Consider the following 16,674-nt stretch of genomic DNA (forward strand, 5'->3'; position numbering starts at 1 on the left):
AAGTTGATGGTGAGGTCTTTTGTAAAATGAATCCTGTTGTAAAAAACTTCCCCACTGCGACCCCGCCCCACCCCTACGCCCACATTATGACTCTTCAGATATAAAATATGGCTGTATTTGTAAGTGTTAAAGTCTGTATTTTCTCCTTTGATGCTGTGATATCCCCTTCCTTGGAGTTAATAGTGGAAAGCATGATTGATACAATTATCTTCCTTATTTTACCAAGGTACTTAACAGGTAGCATCATCTTCAAGTTCAGAATATCACCATTATACGTACCTTTCTTTCTTGCCTTTGATTAGGGAAGTATCCTTATTCTTCTAGGGACCTCAGGACTACAGGAAAACTCAGGAGAAGGTTGTCAAAATTTCTGTTTAAAAACAGTTGAGTTTCAGTTTATTTTCTTTTTCAAATAGAACACACACTTTTTTCCCTTACTTTTAGAATTAGTTTATATTATTAATATAGAAATATTTAAACTAATTTAAAATTTAGTATGTAATTCTGTTGCTTCTCAAAATTATTCTTTGTTTTATTTCTTAGATATTTCTTTGATGATGTTTAGAAAATGATCTTAAAAATCTTAAAAATATGACCACGTACATGTGAATGTCTGCAGGGAAATATGTACTATAATTTAGTTAACAGTAATTATGTCTTGGCACTAGAATTATGGGAGATTTCTATTCTTTGTACATTTCTTTTTTTCTCTACTGTAATGCATTATTTGTTAAAAAAAAAGTAGTGTAAGTAAATGGAAGAAAGTCAGTTCTAGACTTCTCTTGTTTTCTAGAAGAGGAAGCTGTGTATTTCTTTGAACTTCTAAATGCTTGCTTTTCTCCTCAATTGAAGGGATGTAACAGATGATGAGTCCTTTGTTGATGAACTGAGAATTATGTTACGGTTTTTTGCATCTGTCTTAATTCGAAGGATTCACAAGGTATATATTTATAATGAGAAATTTGGGAATTTCTATACTGTATGTATTTGTTTTGTTCCTCACTTTTAATTTTTTAGATTAAAAGATAAATGGATTACTTTTGATTAATTGATCAATTTTGCTTTCTTTATTTTAATGTTTGGATATCTTGGTTTGTGGCAATTAGAAATAAAAAGACAATTAGAGAAAAAAAATTCATGTTTCAGTTAGATGAATTTACTGAATACAGGGTAATGATTATGATCTACTTTTTAAAAAATTTCAAGCCATAGTTTGTTTATGTTTGAGTTTCTGTCTGTATATACTTAACAGTGTGTTGGCTGTAGACATAAATACTTTTCTACTGCCTTGTCAGTTCGATAGAATTGAACATATTGACAATAAATTGGCATATTGTATCTGCCATTAGTAAATAAAGATAAATCTTGTTAAATGTTTCTATACCTATTTGAGAAGTGAACAATACAGTCAAGTACTGTGGCAAAGATATGCAAAAATTATGAATAAGTAGTTCACAAAAGAAACATATAAAATGGCTAGTGAATATTTGAAAATAAGTTGTCTCACATGAAATATAGTCTTTTGATGAGATACTGTTCTTTTGCCTATCAGGTTGGGAAAGGTAAAAAACATGATAATATCTAGTAGTGGTGATTGTGGGGAAACAGGTAAAGCAAGTACAAATTCAGATTGATGTAACTCTTACCCTGGAAGGCAGTTTGGTAATCTTTATTAAAAGACTTAAAAATGTCTGTGCTCCCAAATTTAATTCCATTTTTTTCTTAGTATATTTTAAAGAAATAATCACAGTAGTTTGTAAAAATGTATGTTCAAAGATTCATTGCAGTATAGTTTATAATAAGGAAGTCTGAAAAGGAAAACATGTCCAGTGGTAGGATTGTTGGTTGATTGAATATAATACATGCTAACTATAAAATCCTTTCTGTAGTTTTTGTGATTGCTTGCTTTCATTTAGCATAATGTTTGTGATTGGTTGTTTTCACTTAGCATAATATTTTCAAGGTTTATTCATGTTGTCATGTTGTAGCTATATCAGTACTTATTCTTTTTTATGTCTGAGTAATATTCTGTTGTATGGATATGCCACATTTTGTTCATGCATCCATCCATCCATCAGTTGGCTATTATGAATAATGCTGCCATAGTGTTTGTGTATAGGTTTTCTCGGGAGGGAGGGGGTGGAATATTTGTTTTCATTTCTTTTGGGTTTACCTAGGAGTGTAATTACTGGGTCAAGTGGTAACTCTGTGTTTAACTTTTGAGGAACTGTCAGACTGTTTTCCTAAGTGGCTGTACCACTTTGCATTCCCACCAGCAGTGTATGAGGGTTCTGATTTCTCCACATCCTTGCCAGAACTAGTTATTATCTCACTTTTTGATTCTAACCATGCTAGTGGGTGTGAAGTGGTATCTCATTGTGGCTTTGATTTGCCTTTCCCTATGACCAATGATGTCGAGCGTCCTTTCAGATGCTTATTGGCCATTTGTGTATCTTTTTGGGGGAGAAATGTGTATTCAAATTCTTTGCCCATTTTTTTAAACTGAGTTATTTGTCTTTTAATTGTTGAGATGTAAGAGTTCATTATCTATTTTGGGTATACTTCCTCCATCAGATACATGATTTTCAAATATTTTTTTCCACTTTCTGGATTGTTATGGTACATTTCATTTTATCTGTATACTGTCGTGGGAGATAAGTGGGTCATTATCATACCCATTTTATAGAAAGTTAGTAATATTCTTTGTCAAAGTGTCAGAGGTAGTTGATGGGCAAAAGATTAGGCCTGGGTCATGTCATTCCTAGTACAATGTTATATCCTTGATAACATGGACTGACTAATGTAAATTGGGAGTTTGGGGATAATGAAAACAATCATTTAAGGTCCACAGTGGTTTTTTTTTTTTTTTTCTTTTTTTAATCAAAGTTTAGTGACAAACTCACTATTTTATCATTTTGATTTTGATCTGAAGTCTCTAAAATGGAACTTACAAGGGAAAATTTTTGTGCGTATTCTCAGAAGACAAGATTCCATAAAATATTTAAAAATGAAAACATCTTGTTTATTTGATAAATATATATATGAGACTAATTTATAATCACTGAGTACCAAGAGAGCAGGGATAAATGAAGAGTAATGTTATTTTGCAAAAAGGTGTGCTACTAGCAGAAACGTCCCCTCTTATTGAACATGTTTGATCTTATACAGCCAAAAGATATCTGTAATCTGCTCTGGGTTTTACTAGTAAATCACTAAAATTTGGGGGCTTATGATCCATTACACTTACTAGATTTATCAGCTTGTGATGTTTTTCCTCTTTCTTAATGAGGAATTTAAAAAGAACTGAAAAGTTAACACAAAACAACACTATTGTGATGCAGTTTTCTCATGCCTTTGGTAAAGGGAGAATATGATGTGTTGAGCTTTGTGATGGAAGCTAAGCCTGTTGAACTCCAATAAACATGCTTTTTGGTGATTTACTTAATTTGCAGGGCTTTTTTTTTTTTTTTTTAGTTATTTTATTTTATGTCTCTTTTATGTGTGTACTTGTGAGCCCCCAGTCCTCTCTTACTAACCTTCCGTAGTCACTACAGTTTCCAGCCTTTAAGTTGAACAATACCTGGGGGGAATGATGAAACTTAATTTTATTCCAAAATAGAATGCTTCCATATATCTTGAAACCAGGATTTACCTTGTAGGCTGAATGAAAAGTTTATTTTCAAGTGACCTTAGTAAACACAAGTTTATAACTTCAAAGGGATGATAAAGTTACTTGAGATTTTTTTCTTGAATGCATTTAGAATGAACACATTAAAGAAATAAGTCAAGAATAAAGATGCTATTTTGTGAGAAAAATTTAGTGTATAGGGTATGCATATAAAGGTATATTTTCATTACTGTTGTAGTAAAACGGTCTAAATTTACAGTTAGTATGATCCAAGAATGTAAAGTGCTTTTAAATTATATTTTTGAAAGATTCCCAATAAAACCACTGATTTTTAAGATCATATGTTCCAATACCTTAAATACATTGTTCCTGCCATTGTAACTTAGTGATAATTATTTTAAAAGTTTTATTTTAATGTTGGATTTTTCTAGGTGGATATTCCATCTATTATCACCAAGAAACTATTAAAAGCAGCAATGAAGCATATAGAAGTGATCGTTAAAGCCAGTCAGAAAGGTAATACAAAGTTTTACGTTTCTTACACTGCTACAAAGTTTGAGTTTGTTTTTATATACCAATTTCACTTTAAATATCTAAGTCTGAGTACTGATAAATTAAGTGATATATTCACAGATGCTGTGAAAGTATTAGTTTAAACTGAAATCCCTTTCAGTAATTTGTTAACATATAAGTGATTTTGAGAACTCAAGAATCTATGAAAATTAAGGTATACTCGGATAATCTTTAGTTATATTATTGATGAATCTTGTCTTTTTTTGCATGGTAGTCTGTTGCCTTCATTACCTCCTCTGAGGTGTCTTTCACATCTCTTCCCTCCTTTTTTCTTAATGATTTCAACAGTTTCGATGAAGCCTATCCTATTTATTGCTACTATGTTAATTTCACAATGCCACAATTCTGTTACCTGCCTACTTAAAAAAAAAAAAAAATTAGCGACTGCTACAGAGTCAAAACTGTCCTATATTTTATTTATTTTTAAAATTTTTTTTTATTTTTTAACATCTTTATTGGGGTATAATTGCTTTACAATGGTGTGTTAGTTTCTGCTTTATAACAAAGTGAATCAGCTATACATATACATATGTTCCCATGTGTCTTCCCTCTTGCGTCTCCCTCCCTCCCACTCTCCCCATCCCACCCCTCCAGGCTGTCCCAAAGCCCCGAGCTAATATCCCTGTGCCTTGCGGCTGCTTCCCCCTAGCTATCTACCTTACTACGTTTGTTAGTGTGTATATGTCCATGACTCTCTCTCGCCCTGTCAAAACTCACCCTTCCCCCTCCCCATATCCTCAAGTCCGTTCTCCAGTAGGTCTGTGTCTTTATTCCTGTCTTATCCCTAGGTTCTTCATGACATTTTTTTCCCTTAAATTCCATATATATGTGTTAGCATACAGTATTTGTCTTTTTCTTTCTCACTTACTTCACTCTGTATGACAGACTCTAGGTCTATCCATCTCATTACAAATAACTCAATTTCATTTCTTTTTAAGGCTGAGTAATATTCCATTGTGTATATGTGCCACATCTTCTTTATCCATTCGTCCGATGATGGGCGCTTAGGTTCTTTCCATCTCCGGGCTATTGTAAATAGAGCTGCAATGAACATTTTGGTACATGACTCTTTTTGAATTTTGGTTTTCTCAGGGTATATGCCCAGTAGTGGGATTGCTGGGTCATATGGTAATTCTATTTGTAGTTTTTTAAGGAACCTCCATACTGTTCTCCTGTCCTATATTTTAAACCCTTTCCTATTTAGTCAAGTATTTTGATCTACTCTTGTCCTTCACTATATATGATACTTTAGCCAGGATGACCTGTTTGCAGTTTCTTATGTGTATCCTGGCCTTTATATTGTCATGATGTACACATAGCATACATTCATCAAACGTTTGCTGATTGGATGAAACCTTCATTTGGGGGCTTTTCTTGCTCTTAGATCAAGCTGAAATATACCTTTTTTTTTTTTTTTTTTTCGGTCCGCGGGCCTCTCACTGTTGAGGCCTCTCCCGTTGTGGAGCACAGGCTCCGGACGCGCAGGCTCAGTGGCCATGGCTCACGGGCCTAGCCGCTCTGCGGCATGTGGGATCTTCCCAGACCAGGATACGAACCCGTGTCCCCTGCATTGGCAGGCGGACTCTCAACCACTGCGCCACCAGGGAAGCCCTGAAATATACCTTTTAAACAAAATTACTTATATGCTCTGTACTTAGTTCTTTGTGAAACTGAGATTTTCCTTGTATCTGCATTTGGTATTCTTCTTTGTCAGTGCTTCCCCAAGTATGTTCTGCAGAATACTACTCTATGTAGATGACTATGTAGAAGAAGTATCATGGTTATATTTTCTGGTAATTACTATGTATTGTATTCCTTTTCTGGAAATACCCAGTAAGTACTAGCATTCCAAAATATCTCAGTAGTCCTGCAGCAAAGAAATAACTTTAACTTTTTTTAACCCAGCACATCCCAAACTCATTTGAGCATGGAACCAATTTTCCCTCCCTCATAATATCAATTTGTATAATCACAGTGTATTTGGGGAAATTGTAGAGTGGTAGTTAAATTATTAGTTTATTTGTCCTTTGGTATGAATAATTCCTTAGGTATGAGAGGCATTTCAAATTACATTTAAAATTTTTTCTGTGTTCATCTTATAATGTTATAACAATTCAAGTTTTACCTTCAACATAGTTAAAAAGTGGAAGAGTTTAAATACGTATAATTTAATTGTTAAATTAAAAAAATTAACTTTTAAAATAATTGTCCTGTCACTGGCAAAAACACACCAGAAGATAGTAACTTTGTTGTAGCCATTTTGTTAAGGCTACTGTACTGTCAGAAAAAAATATAGAAAAGTGTTTTTATTTTTATTGGTAAACTTTACTTTTTAGAGCAGTTTTAAGTTTACAGAAGAACTGAGCAGAAATTATAGAGAGTTCCCATATATTTCCCCCCTTCCCTATTATTAACACCTTGCATTGGTTGGTACATTTGTTACAATTGATATGCCAGTACTGAGACATTATTATTAACTAAAGTCCATAGTTTTTTTTTGTTTCTTTTTGTGGTACGCCGGTCTCTCACTGTTGTGGCCTCTCCCGTTGCGGAGCACAGGCTCCGGACGCGCAGGCTCAGTGGCCATGGCTCATGGGCCCAGCCTCTCCACGGCATGTTGCATCCTCCCGGACTGGGGCACGAACCCGTGTCCTCTGCATTGGCAGGCGGACTCTCAACCACTGCGCCACCAGGGGAGCCCCATAGTTTTTATTAGGGTTTTGCTCTTCATATTGTACATTCTGTGGATTCTGACAAATGCTTAATGCCATGTATCCATCAACACAACATCATACTGAATAGTTTCACTGCCCCCCCCACCCCGCCCCCTGTGTTTCACCTATTTATCCCTCCCTCCTTCCTTCATGAACCCCTAGCAACCACTGATCTTTTTACTCTTTCTACAGCTTTGCCTTTTCCAGATGTCATATAGTTGGAATCATACTGTAGCCTTTTCAGACTGTAGCCTTTTCTTTCATTTAGAACTATCATTTAAGTCTCCTCCATGTCTTTTTGTGGAGTTGATAGCTCATTTCTTTTTATTGCTCAATTATATTCCATTGTACAGATGTACCACAGTTTGTTTATCCATTCATCTTTTGAAGGATATCTTGGTTGCTTCTAAATTTTGGCAATTATGAATAAAGCTGCTATAAATATTTATGTGCAAGTTTTTGTGTGGGAAAATTATTTTTAATATGGTCTTAATTTTGTTGTAAAGACAAACACTTTGAACTCAGGATATGAGTAAATTGAGTCTTTTATTTTTATTTTTTAATCGATCAGTTTAATAAAATACCCAAGTTATCTTGTTTCTGTGAAAGTGCTGTCATATATATAGACCAGTTTGACTGACATTTATCCTTGAGTCTTTGCAAGAGAGGGGTTGCTAAATTGCTACTATTCATGCAAAAAATGGTCCTCAATTACAAAATCAGCATAAAATGCTAGATTGGATTCATTAATGACATTGTAATTAATGAATTCCATAGAATTAAAAGGCCAGAGAATTAGAAGGACTGCATTTTATCCAAAGGTCCTGGTGTTCTAAATATTATAACAGTGAATTAGACTTGTAAAAAAGGTTTTCAGGTTTTTGATTTTTCTTCTCTTTCATGCATGAATTTGTTTTCTAAATTCTTTGGCTCCACAATTGTGTATACTCAGGAAATTAAAGGTTCAGCTCTTTATACATATTCATTTTTACTTTCTTGGTGTTCTCTCCTTAACCTGCCTCTTGAGAGTAGGAATTACAAAGAAGTTTTCTATGTAAGTCCTTCTATCACCCTTAGAAATGTTGAAAATATATACATTAGAAGCATTGGTTTAATTTAAATTCAGTAGTAATTGAAGGATCTTATATCAGTCTTTCACCCTGAAGTTATCTCTTTGTTGTGGATTCTGGGGACTTTTCCTTTTGTGGTCTGCAAACTGCCCACTAATTAGACAGGAGATATACTGGTGATTAGTGGGGATTAATCCATGCCCCGTTTTTCAGCATCTATATATTATGTGTGAATGCTTAATTGCACCAGGTATTATAATTACTTGTGCATTTTGCATGGCAGCTTTTTCAGTGTTAACTATTTAATGACTGTTTACTGAGGTGGAAACTGAGACTCAAAGGGATTATATCATTTAACATCATCAGTTAATAAAGAAGTAGAATTGGGATTTAGCATAGCTTAGTCTTCTTATTTTAAATCCCTGCTCATGATATAAATTTTTAAAAGACCTGTACCCCAAATTCTTGGGGCAAAATGCATGGTAAACAATTGTATAATGATAAAATAAAGTACATTCTTATAAAAACTATGTCCTTGTTTGCCAGTCCTTCTTTTATACCTCTGGCACAGGTAGCCTTTATTTACTTTCTTAGTTCTGACACCATTAGAATGTATGTTTTGCCTTTTCTTTGGTAAATGTGCTTGCATTCTGTCAATGAAAATAGAAATAAATTGTAAAAAATAAATGCCATTTGAATTAGGGTTAAGATTCCCTTCACAGACTCCATGATTTTAAAACTTGGCTCAGAATGCAAATAGGGGAGAAAGCATGACTTGTTTTTCTCCTGCTCCTTTTTAAAGTATTAGTTTAGTGTTTGGCCTTTTAAGAAAACTTTTTGTTAGTGTAACTTTTATCATCAGTTAATGTTTATTAAGTAATCTAACTTCATGGACTTCCACCATATACAGTTCTGTACCTTTTGTGTCCTATACTGTGGGCAGAAGATGCAGAACTGAACCAAGGAAGCCAGTTTCTATACTCTAATTTCTTCAAAGGGTTACCTGAATAATTTTGACTAGAACTTTAAGAGGGATTTTTTTTGTTTGTTTTTTGTTTTGTTTTGTTTTTTGCAGTACGCGGGCCTCTCACTGTTGTGGCCTCTCCCGCTGCGGAGCACAGGCTCCGGATGCGCAGGCCCAGCAGCCATGGCTCACGGGCCCAGCCGCTCCGCGGCATGTGGGATCTTCCCAGACCGGGGCACGACCCCATGTCCCCTGCATCGGCAGGCGGACTCCCAACCACTGTGCTACCAGGGAAGCCCTAAGAGGGATTTTTAAAACATTTGCAGGGGATGAACAGAATGTAACGTTTGATAATAAAAGCTTTGTGTGTGCTAGAAGATGTTTTCTTTAGTTTTTTCCACTTTAAACAATTTGCTTTTCTTTAATATACTTTGTAATGACCTGAGTTTAAAGTTTTGTTTACCAAGGTTGAAAGGGCTTTTTTATCAATTAATTTTGAATAATTAAAAAACTTCCAGCAAAGAGGAAACTTATTTTCTTCATATCCTTTTTGTGAAAAATTTCCCAGTAGAATACATATTGGAAAGAAAGGAAGGCTAAGAAAGGAATGGCTATGTTAAATTAATTTGTATTTGTTAGTGGAAATGGCTGAAGTTATTTAACATTGTTAACTTCTTCCAATATTTATTTTTTATCTCTATTTATAGTAGAAAATGCAGAGTTTTTACAGCAAGCTGCTTTAGAAGAATATGGTCCGGAGCTTCATGTGGCTTTGAGGAGTCGAAGAGATGAATTACATTATTTAAGGAAACTTACTGAACTACTTTTTCCTTATATTTTGCCTCCGAAAGCAACAGACTGCAGGTATAAATAGACTAGAAAATGTCATAGCATACCATACTGTATGTATATTGCTATTCTTGATCATGATAGGAATACACTAAAACTTGAGATTAGGCTATGATATAATTTTTCATTTAAGAAATATAATTTATCAGGTCTTAAAATGCCATTTTAGGTACTAAGCATTCATGATGTGTTGTGTTGCTAAGAATTTTTTCTTGGAAATTGATCGTAGGAAATCAAAGACAAATGTAAAAAATTAATTTTCTTACTTGAGATCATTATACTTTATTACTTCCTTGGTGTTCCTTTTAAAAGGCATGCATATTATGATTCACTGGCAGAAACACTTTGAACAAATTATACAGACAAGTTTGGGTTTTAAGGTATTCACCTGGGAAGTATGGTTAGAGGTCGTTTAGTCCAGCCTCCCTTATTTCCGAAAGAGCACGTTTAGATTATTCCATAAAGTTACCTCTTTACTCTTATCCTAATAATCCTTAGAGAAAAAGACCATGGCTTATTTTTATTTATTTATTTATTTAAATTGAAGTATAATTTATAATGTTAAATTAGTTTCAGGTGTACAACTTAGTAATTCAATATTTTTCTAGATTATACTCCATTTAGAGTTATTACAAAATAATGGCTGTATTTCCCTGTGCTGTACAATACATACAACCATGGCTTATTTTTAGTGATGTACTTTAAATATTACTTTATTGTCTTTAAAATTTTTAATTAAATTAAAAAAATATTTTAAATATTTTAATTAAAATGTTTTTACTTTAAACAAATTGTTTTATAATAATTTAAATTAATTATAAAAATTATACTGTTACAAGTATTAGGTTTTACATATTTATTATATGTAAAATTTTCATATTTGAGGTGGTGTTTTTCTAATGCTCACTCAGGTTCCTCCTGCTGAGGAAATGCTTTCTTCCTCTTCAGTAGTATTCTCTTTTAGCCAGTTAAGGGCTCTGGGTGCAATCTGTGAACCAGTAGCATGAGCGTTACTTGGGGGCTTGTTAGAGGTGGCGGAATCTCAGGGCATCCCCAGACCTACTGATCATAGTCTGCATAATAACAAGGTTCCCAGGTAAGAACTGATGTAAATCACTAAATATGTACAATATTGTTCCTTTTTCCAGATCCCTGACCTTACTTTTAAGAGAGATTCTCTCTGGTTCAGTGTTCCTCCCTTCTTTGGATTTCCTAGCTGATCCAGTAAGACGTAAAAAACATTTTTTTCTTTAATTGTGATAAGATACATAAAATATAAAATTTACCATCTTAAATGTTTTTCTGTGTACAGTTCAGTGGTATTAAATACATTTATATTGTTGAGCAAGCACCACCATTACTTGTCTCCAGAACTCTTTTTATCTTGTAAAACTGAAACTCTGTACCCATGTAAACAGTAATTCTCTATTCCTCCTGGCCCCTGGCAACTCTACTTCCTGATTGTACTTTCTGTCTCTATGAATTTGACTACTCTAGTTACCACATATTAGTAGAATGGTGCAGTATTTGCAGTATTTGGCTTATTTTACTTAGCATAATATCCTCCGTGTTCATCTGCATTGTAGCATATATCAGAATTCCCTTCCTTTTCAAGGCTGAGTAATATTTCATTTTAGGTATATGTTACATTTTGCTTATTCATTCATCTATTGATGGATACTTGGGCTCCTTTTACTTTTGATCCAGTAAGATTTTGAAGAAATAGGGATAATTGATAAATGTTTTGAATGCCAAAGTCAGAATAACTTTTCTTTTCCCATTTTCACAAAAGTTGAGAACCCTGTATTGTAGATTTTTTTTTTAAGATTTATTTATTATTTATTTATTTTATTTATTTTTGGCTGCATTGGGTCTTAGTTGCGGCACGCGGGATCTTTGTTGAGGCATGTGGGATCTTTCATTGTGCTGCGTGGGCTCTTCATTGCGGAGCGTGGGCTTCTGTCTGGTTGTGGCATGTGGGTTTTCTCTCTCTAGTTGTGGCGCGCAGGCTCCAAGGCGTGTGGGCTCTGTAGTTTGTGGTATGCAGGCTCTCTAGTTGAGGTGGTTGAGCTCAGTAGTTGTGGTGCATGGGCTTAGTTGCCCTGTGGCATGTGGGATCTTCCCGGACCAGGGATTGAACCCGTGTCCCCTGCATTGGAAGGTGGATTCTTTACCACTGGACCACCAGGGAAGTCCGAAGAACCTCCGAAGAGCCCTGTATTGTAGATTTTTAAAAAGTCCCTCTGTATTACATAAGTGCAGATGCTTTGCCACTGCTCCATTTGTTTCTTCATTTTTCCAGAAACTTTCATAATATGATAAAAGCTTTGAGAATTCTGGGCAGAACGCGGTAATGGATTTATTTTGATCCTTGTTTATTATTTTCCATCAGGATACCGTGAATCATTTGCTTATCATCTTCATAGATGACACTCCAGTGAGTATTGAACGTGTTAGAAAGTACTTCAGATTGCATTGAGTTTTGATTCACATCTGTAAAATTAAATGACATGTTACTGAATTAATTAATTCTTTCTTCAAAGCCTGAAAAAGCAACTGAACCACCTTCCCCTTTGGTTCCATTCTTGCAGAAATTTGCAGAACCTAGAAATAAAAAACCATCTGTAAGTATTTTCGGCAATAACTTGTATTACTTTTGATATAAACAATTTTATCATGTATTTACAGAGCTCTAACTTACTCTTTCTCCCATGTTGTATCAAGGTGCTGAAGTTAGAATTGAAGCAAATCAGAGAGCAACAAGATCTCTTATTTCGGTTTATGAACTTTCTGAAACAAGAAGGAGCAGTGCACGTGTTGCAGATTTGTCTGACTGTGGGTGAGGCTTATCTGTGTACTTTACTAAAGTCATTGTTAAACTTTGTCATATGTTTGACTGTTTAGATCAGATGTTGTAGCTGTCATCTGTTATTGTACTAAATTTCATTTGCTAGATACTCTAAGAGTACCTGTGAGTTATCTCTCAAGTGTCCACTCCTTTCCACATTGGAACATAATCTGTAACTGACTTCAACCAAATCCTCTTAGCGGAAAAATAACTGCTAAAAATTCAGAATAATGAAAATATGTTAAAGACCCTGTCATTAGCACTTTGCCACAGTTTTTATTAAGGATTATTTTGATTCAATAATCAAATACAAAAATGTTTTATTTTGGCCAGAAGTTCTATAACGTTTTACATTGTTAGATTTAGAGACACTGTGGACTCTGTGAGCAGACTAATTTTTTAATGTACCTAATTTCTTTTTTAAATATAGCTTTTTAAAAATTGAGGTATAATTTACAGTGAAACTCATAGAACTTAAATATACAGTTTAATCAGTTTTGACAAATCTGCACTCTTTATAACCTACAAACCTACACCTTTATTGAGATAAAGACCATTTCCATCACCCTAGAAAGTTCCCTTAGGGCCCTTCCCAAATGATCCACCCCTGCTCCCACTCCTGCCAAAGCAATCACTGATCTCATTTCTCTCACCACAGATTAATTTTGCCTGTACAGTTTCCTTATATAAATGGAATCTCATAGTATGTACTCTTTTGTGCCTGGCTTCATTGATTGAGGATAGTGCTTTTTAAGATTGAACCATGGTGTTGTGTAGATGAGTGGTTTGCTCTTTTTTATTGCTATGTGTAGTATTCTTTTGTATGAGGGTACCACTCTTTCTTTATTCATTCTCCTTGTAGATGGCTATCTGGACTGCTTCCACTTTTGGGCTATTCTGAATAAAGCTGCTGTGCACATTCTTACACACACACGTGCACACACACACACATATTTTGGCCCCGATAGTTATTGGTATATTTACTTTTCTGGTGGTCTTTATTTTTTTCTGCAGAACCGGTTTCTATATCATTTTCCTTCTGCTGAAGTACTTTTTTTTTTTTTTTTTGCATTTCTTATAGTACCATTCAGCTGGGGGTAAATTCTCTTAACTTTTGTCTGAAAAGATGTTATTTTATATTCATTTTAAAAGGATATTTTTACCAAATATAAAATTTTAGGTTGATGGGTTTTTTTCATTCAACATTCTAAATCATTCTTCCATTACCTTTTGAACAGCACCATTGTTTCTCAGGAGAAATTAACTTCTATCCTTATGTTTGTTCCCCTGTATGTATGTCCCTTTTCTCCCTGATTGGTTTTTCAGTTTTCTCTTTGGGGGTTTCAGCAATTTGACTGTAATGTGTAGTTTAAAAAAAATTTATTCTGCTCGAATTTTACTTGAATGTTGGTGTTTTTCATCATTTTTGAAAATTCTTGGCTGTTACCTCTTCAAGTATTCTGCCTTATTTTCTCTCTCCTTTCTTTTTGAGACTCCAATTATATGAATTTGCTATCATCCCAAAGATCTTATATGTTCTGTTCCAGTTTTTTTTTTTTTTTTAAAAAACTCCTTCCTTACCTCACTGGGTTTCAGTTTGGATAATTAAGAATTAAGGGGTAAGCTCCATATTACCTCTTGTAGTAAAAAAAAAAAAAAGGCAGTCAAGGGCTTCCCTGGTGGCGCAGTGGTTGAGAGTCCGCCTGCCGATGCAGGGGACACGGGTTCTTGCCCCGGTCCGGGAGGATTCCACATGCCGTGGAGCGGCTGGGCCTGTGAGTCATGGCCACTGAGCCTGCGCGTCCGGAGCCCGTGCTCCGCAACGGGAGAGGCCACAACAGTGAGAGGCCTGCGTACCACAAAAAAAAAAAAAAAGGCAGTCAATATTTTGGCTTTCCTAATGCTGTTCTTTCACATTTTAGGAAAAAAAGATTGATTTGTTCAGACTCTGATCTCCATCACTAGTCTACAGCCTCCATGATGGACAGAAATATTGTTTAAAAACATTGGGACTAAAAAAAGCCTTAGTTTTCACTGTTATTTAGGGAATCAGATTTCAAAATATTAAAGACCCTTGGTATAAGAAATTAATCCAATATGTTCTTTAAACAGAATTTTACAAGTGTGTTTATTATTCTAAATTTTAGAAAATTTGTATTGCTATGGATTATTTATGCATTTTATATTCGTATATAAAATATTTGATTGAGCTTCTCTTTCATCTCAGCAGTTGTTTTACTCCCAATTAAATCTTTATAAAAAGCTTAAAATGATGAGTAGATTGCTTATATTTGCTGCTTTTAATATTGATTACAATTAGAGTGGGAACATGAAGTTTTCATTGAGTAGTTTTATTCTATGAAAATAATTCTTTCTTTTTTATTCTTTCCGAATTTGCTAGAGGAATTCAATGACAGAATTTTGCGACCAGAGTTATCAAATGATGAAATGCTATCTCTTCATGAAGAGTTGCAAAAGATTTATAAAACATATTGTTTGGATGAAAGTATTGACAAAATTCGATTTGATCCCTTCATTGTAGAAGAGATTCAAAAAAGTAAGTAAAAGATGAGGATGAATTCTGTAGCTCTTTTACTCTTTTCAGAGTTTTCTCTTGTATTCCCTGCTTATTGCAACAGCTGTGTGAGATACACAGGCAGGCATTATCCTATTTTACTAACAAGATGAAAGCTTTGATGAAGAAACTTATTCACAATTCACATAACTAATACTTGCCAGAACTGGAGCTTGGTTGTTCTAATTCCTCTCTAGTGTGATCTGCACCTTACAGTGGATTTTCTGCAAAACAGTCTTAGTATTGTTTGTATGCTCTTTTCACTGTAATGAATTTTAAACTAATATATAATGTATTTGTGCTTTTCATAAACAATTTTTGCAATATAATTTTTTTTAACAGTTGCTGAAGGCCCATATATAGATGTTGTGAAACTTCAGACTATGAGATGTCTTTTTGAAGCATATGAACATGTACTTTCTCTCTTGGAAAATGTGTTTACTCCTATGTTTTGCCACAGTGATGAGGTTAGTCAAAGTATTAATCTTGTTTGAAGATTTTTCCTCAAAATTTATTAGTGGCTTTGATATCGTTACATGAGTAATGCAAATAACAAAATAAACAGAAAAATAAAACATGGTTAATTAAGAAAATGAATACTATTTTCCACTACATAAGTTAATGGAGATTAGAAGCTGGTTATAAAAACAATTCTTAATACCAAAACCATGTTTGTATTTATGTGACTAGAAGATTGCAACCAAATTGGTCTATCTGATTTGCCATATGCCTGAGTGGCTTTGTAGTGGTGATGCAGAAACCCCATTCTTCTTCTTTTTAAAATATTTATTTATTTATTTATTTGGCTGAGCTGGGTCTATAGTTGCGGCACGCACGATCTTTAGTTGCAGCATGCAGGATCTAGTTCCCTGATCAGGGATCGAACCTGGGTCCCCTGCATTGGGAACACAGAGTCTTAACCGCTGGACCACTAGGGAAGTCCCCCATTCTTCTTGTATATACGTTATTTACAGACTTGTAGAAGTCAAGTGGCTTGAATACCTCCATTTGCAATATCTTAATCCTTACTCTGTTTGACTGTGGTCGTATTCACTTGATTTAAGTAATGTTTCCTTTAAGCTCAAATCAGTAAGGTGAAGTAGCAAGTTTCAATATGAAATATTGGTTTAATAAATCATAATTATTTTTTAAGTATTTCAGACAACTTTTAAGAGGTGCAGAATCACCAACACGCAATTCAAAACTCAACAGGTAGGTATATTCAATCATATATATGTTTTTCTTTTTTTTGGTTCTTGTTGACGCTAATCATTCTGTGATAACATCATTATCTTTATTAATCTGGTTTCCTTGCTACATAAGTAGACAAGATTACTAAGGAATTGTAGAGCTATACTACATATAGTAATGTGAAAATGCCTGACATTCTTTCAGAAAAATTTAACAAGATATATACACCATTGCCTTGTTAATCTCATAATTATTATTGCTT

At 34.2% G+C, this 16,674-nt stretch overlaps 1 protein-coding gene across 10 annotated transcripts in view; it reads left to right on the forward strand.

Moving 5' to 3' along the window:
* Nucleotides 1-16,674, forward strand: part of SNX14 (sorting nexin 14) — a 68,343-nt gene that overhangs the window by 20,850 nt on the left and 30,819 nt on the right. For 7 of the 10 annotated variants that reach the window (XM_032651883.1, XM_032651879.1, XM_032651876.1 and 4 more), the window contains exons 6-15: nt 853-940; nt 4,060-4,144; nt 9,657-9,813; nt 10,947-11,022; nt 12,191-12,235; nt 12,342-12,422; nt 12,523-12,637; nt 15,048-15,203; nt 15,564-15,688; nt 16,375-16,433. In XM_032651883.1, coding sequence (XP_032507774.1) covers nt 853-940; nt 4,060-4,144; nt 9,657-9,813; nt 10,947-11,022; nt 12,191-12,235; nt 12,342-12,422; nt 12,523-12,637; nt 15,048-15,203; nt 15,564-15,688; nt 16,375-16,433 — 987 coding nt within the window. The remainder of the gene's footprint in view (nt 1-852; nt 941-4,059; nt 4,145-9,656; nt 9,814-10,946; nt 11,023-12,190; nt 12,236-12,341; nt 12,423-12,522; nt 12,638-15,047; nt 15,204-15,563; nt 15,689-16,374; nt 16,434-16,674) is intronic. The other 3 variants (XM_032651886.1, XM_032651884.1, XM_032651878.1) reach the window with 2 other exon arrangements.

This window comes from Phocoena sinus, chromosome 12 (genome assembly GCF_008692025.1).
Source record: "Phocoena sinus isolate mPhoSin1 chromosome 12, mPhoSin1.pri, whole genome shotgun sequence".
NCBI classification, from domain to species: domain Eukaryota; kingdom Metazoa; phylum Chordata; class Mammalia; order Artiodactyla; family Phocoenidae; genus Phocoena; species Phocoena sinus.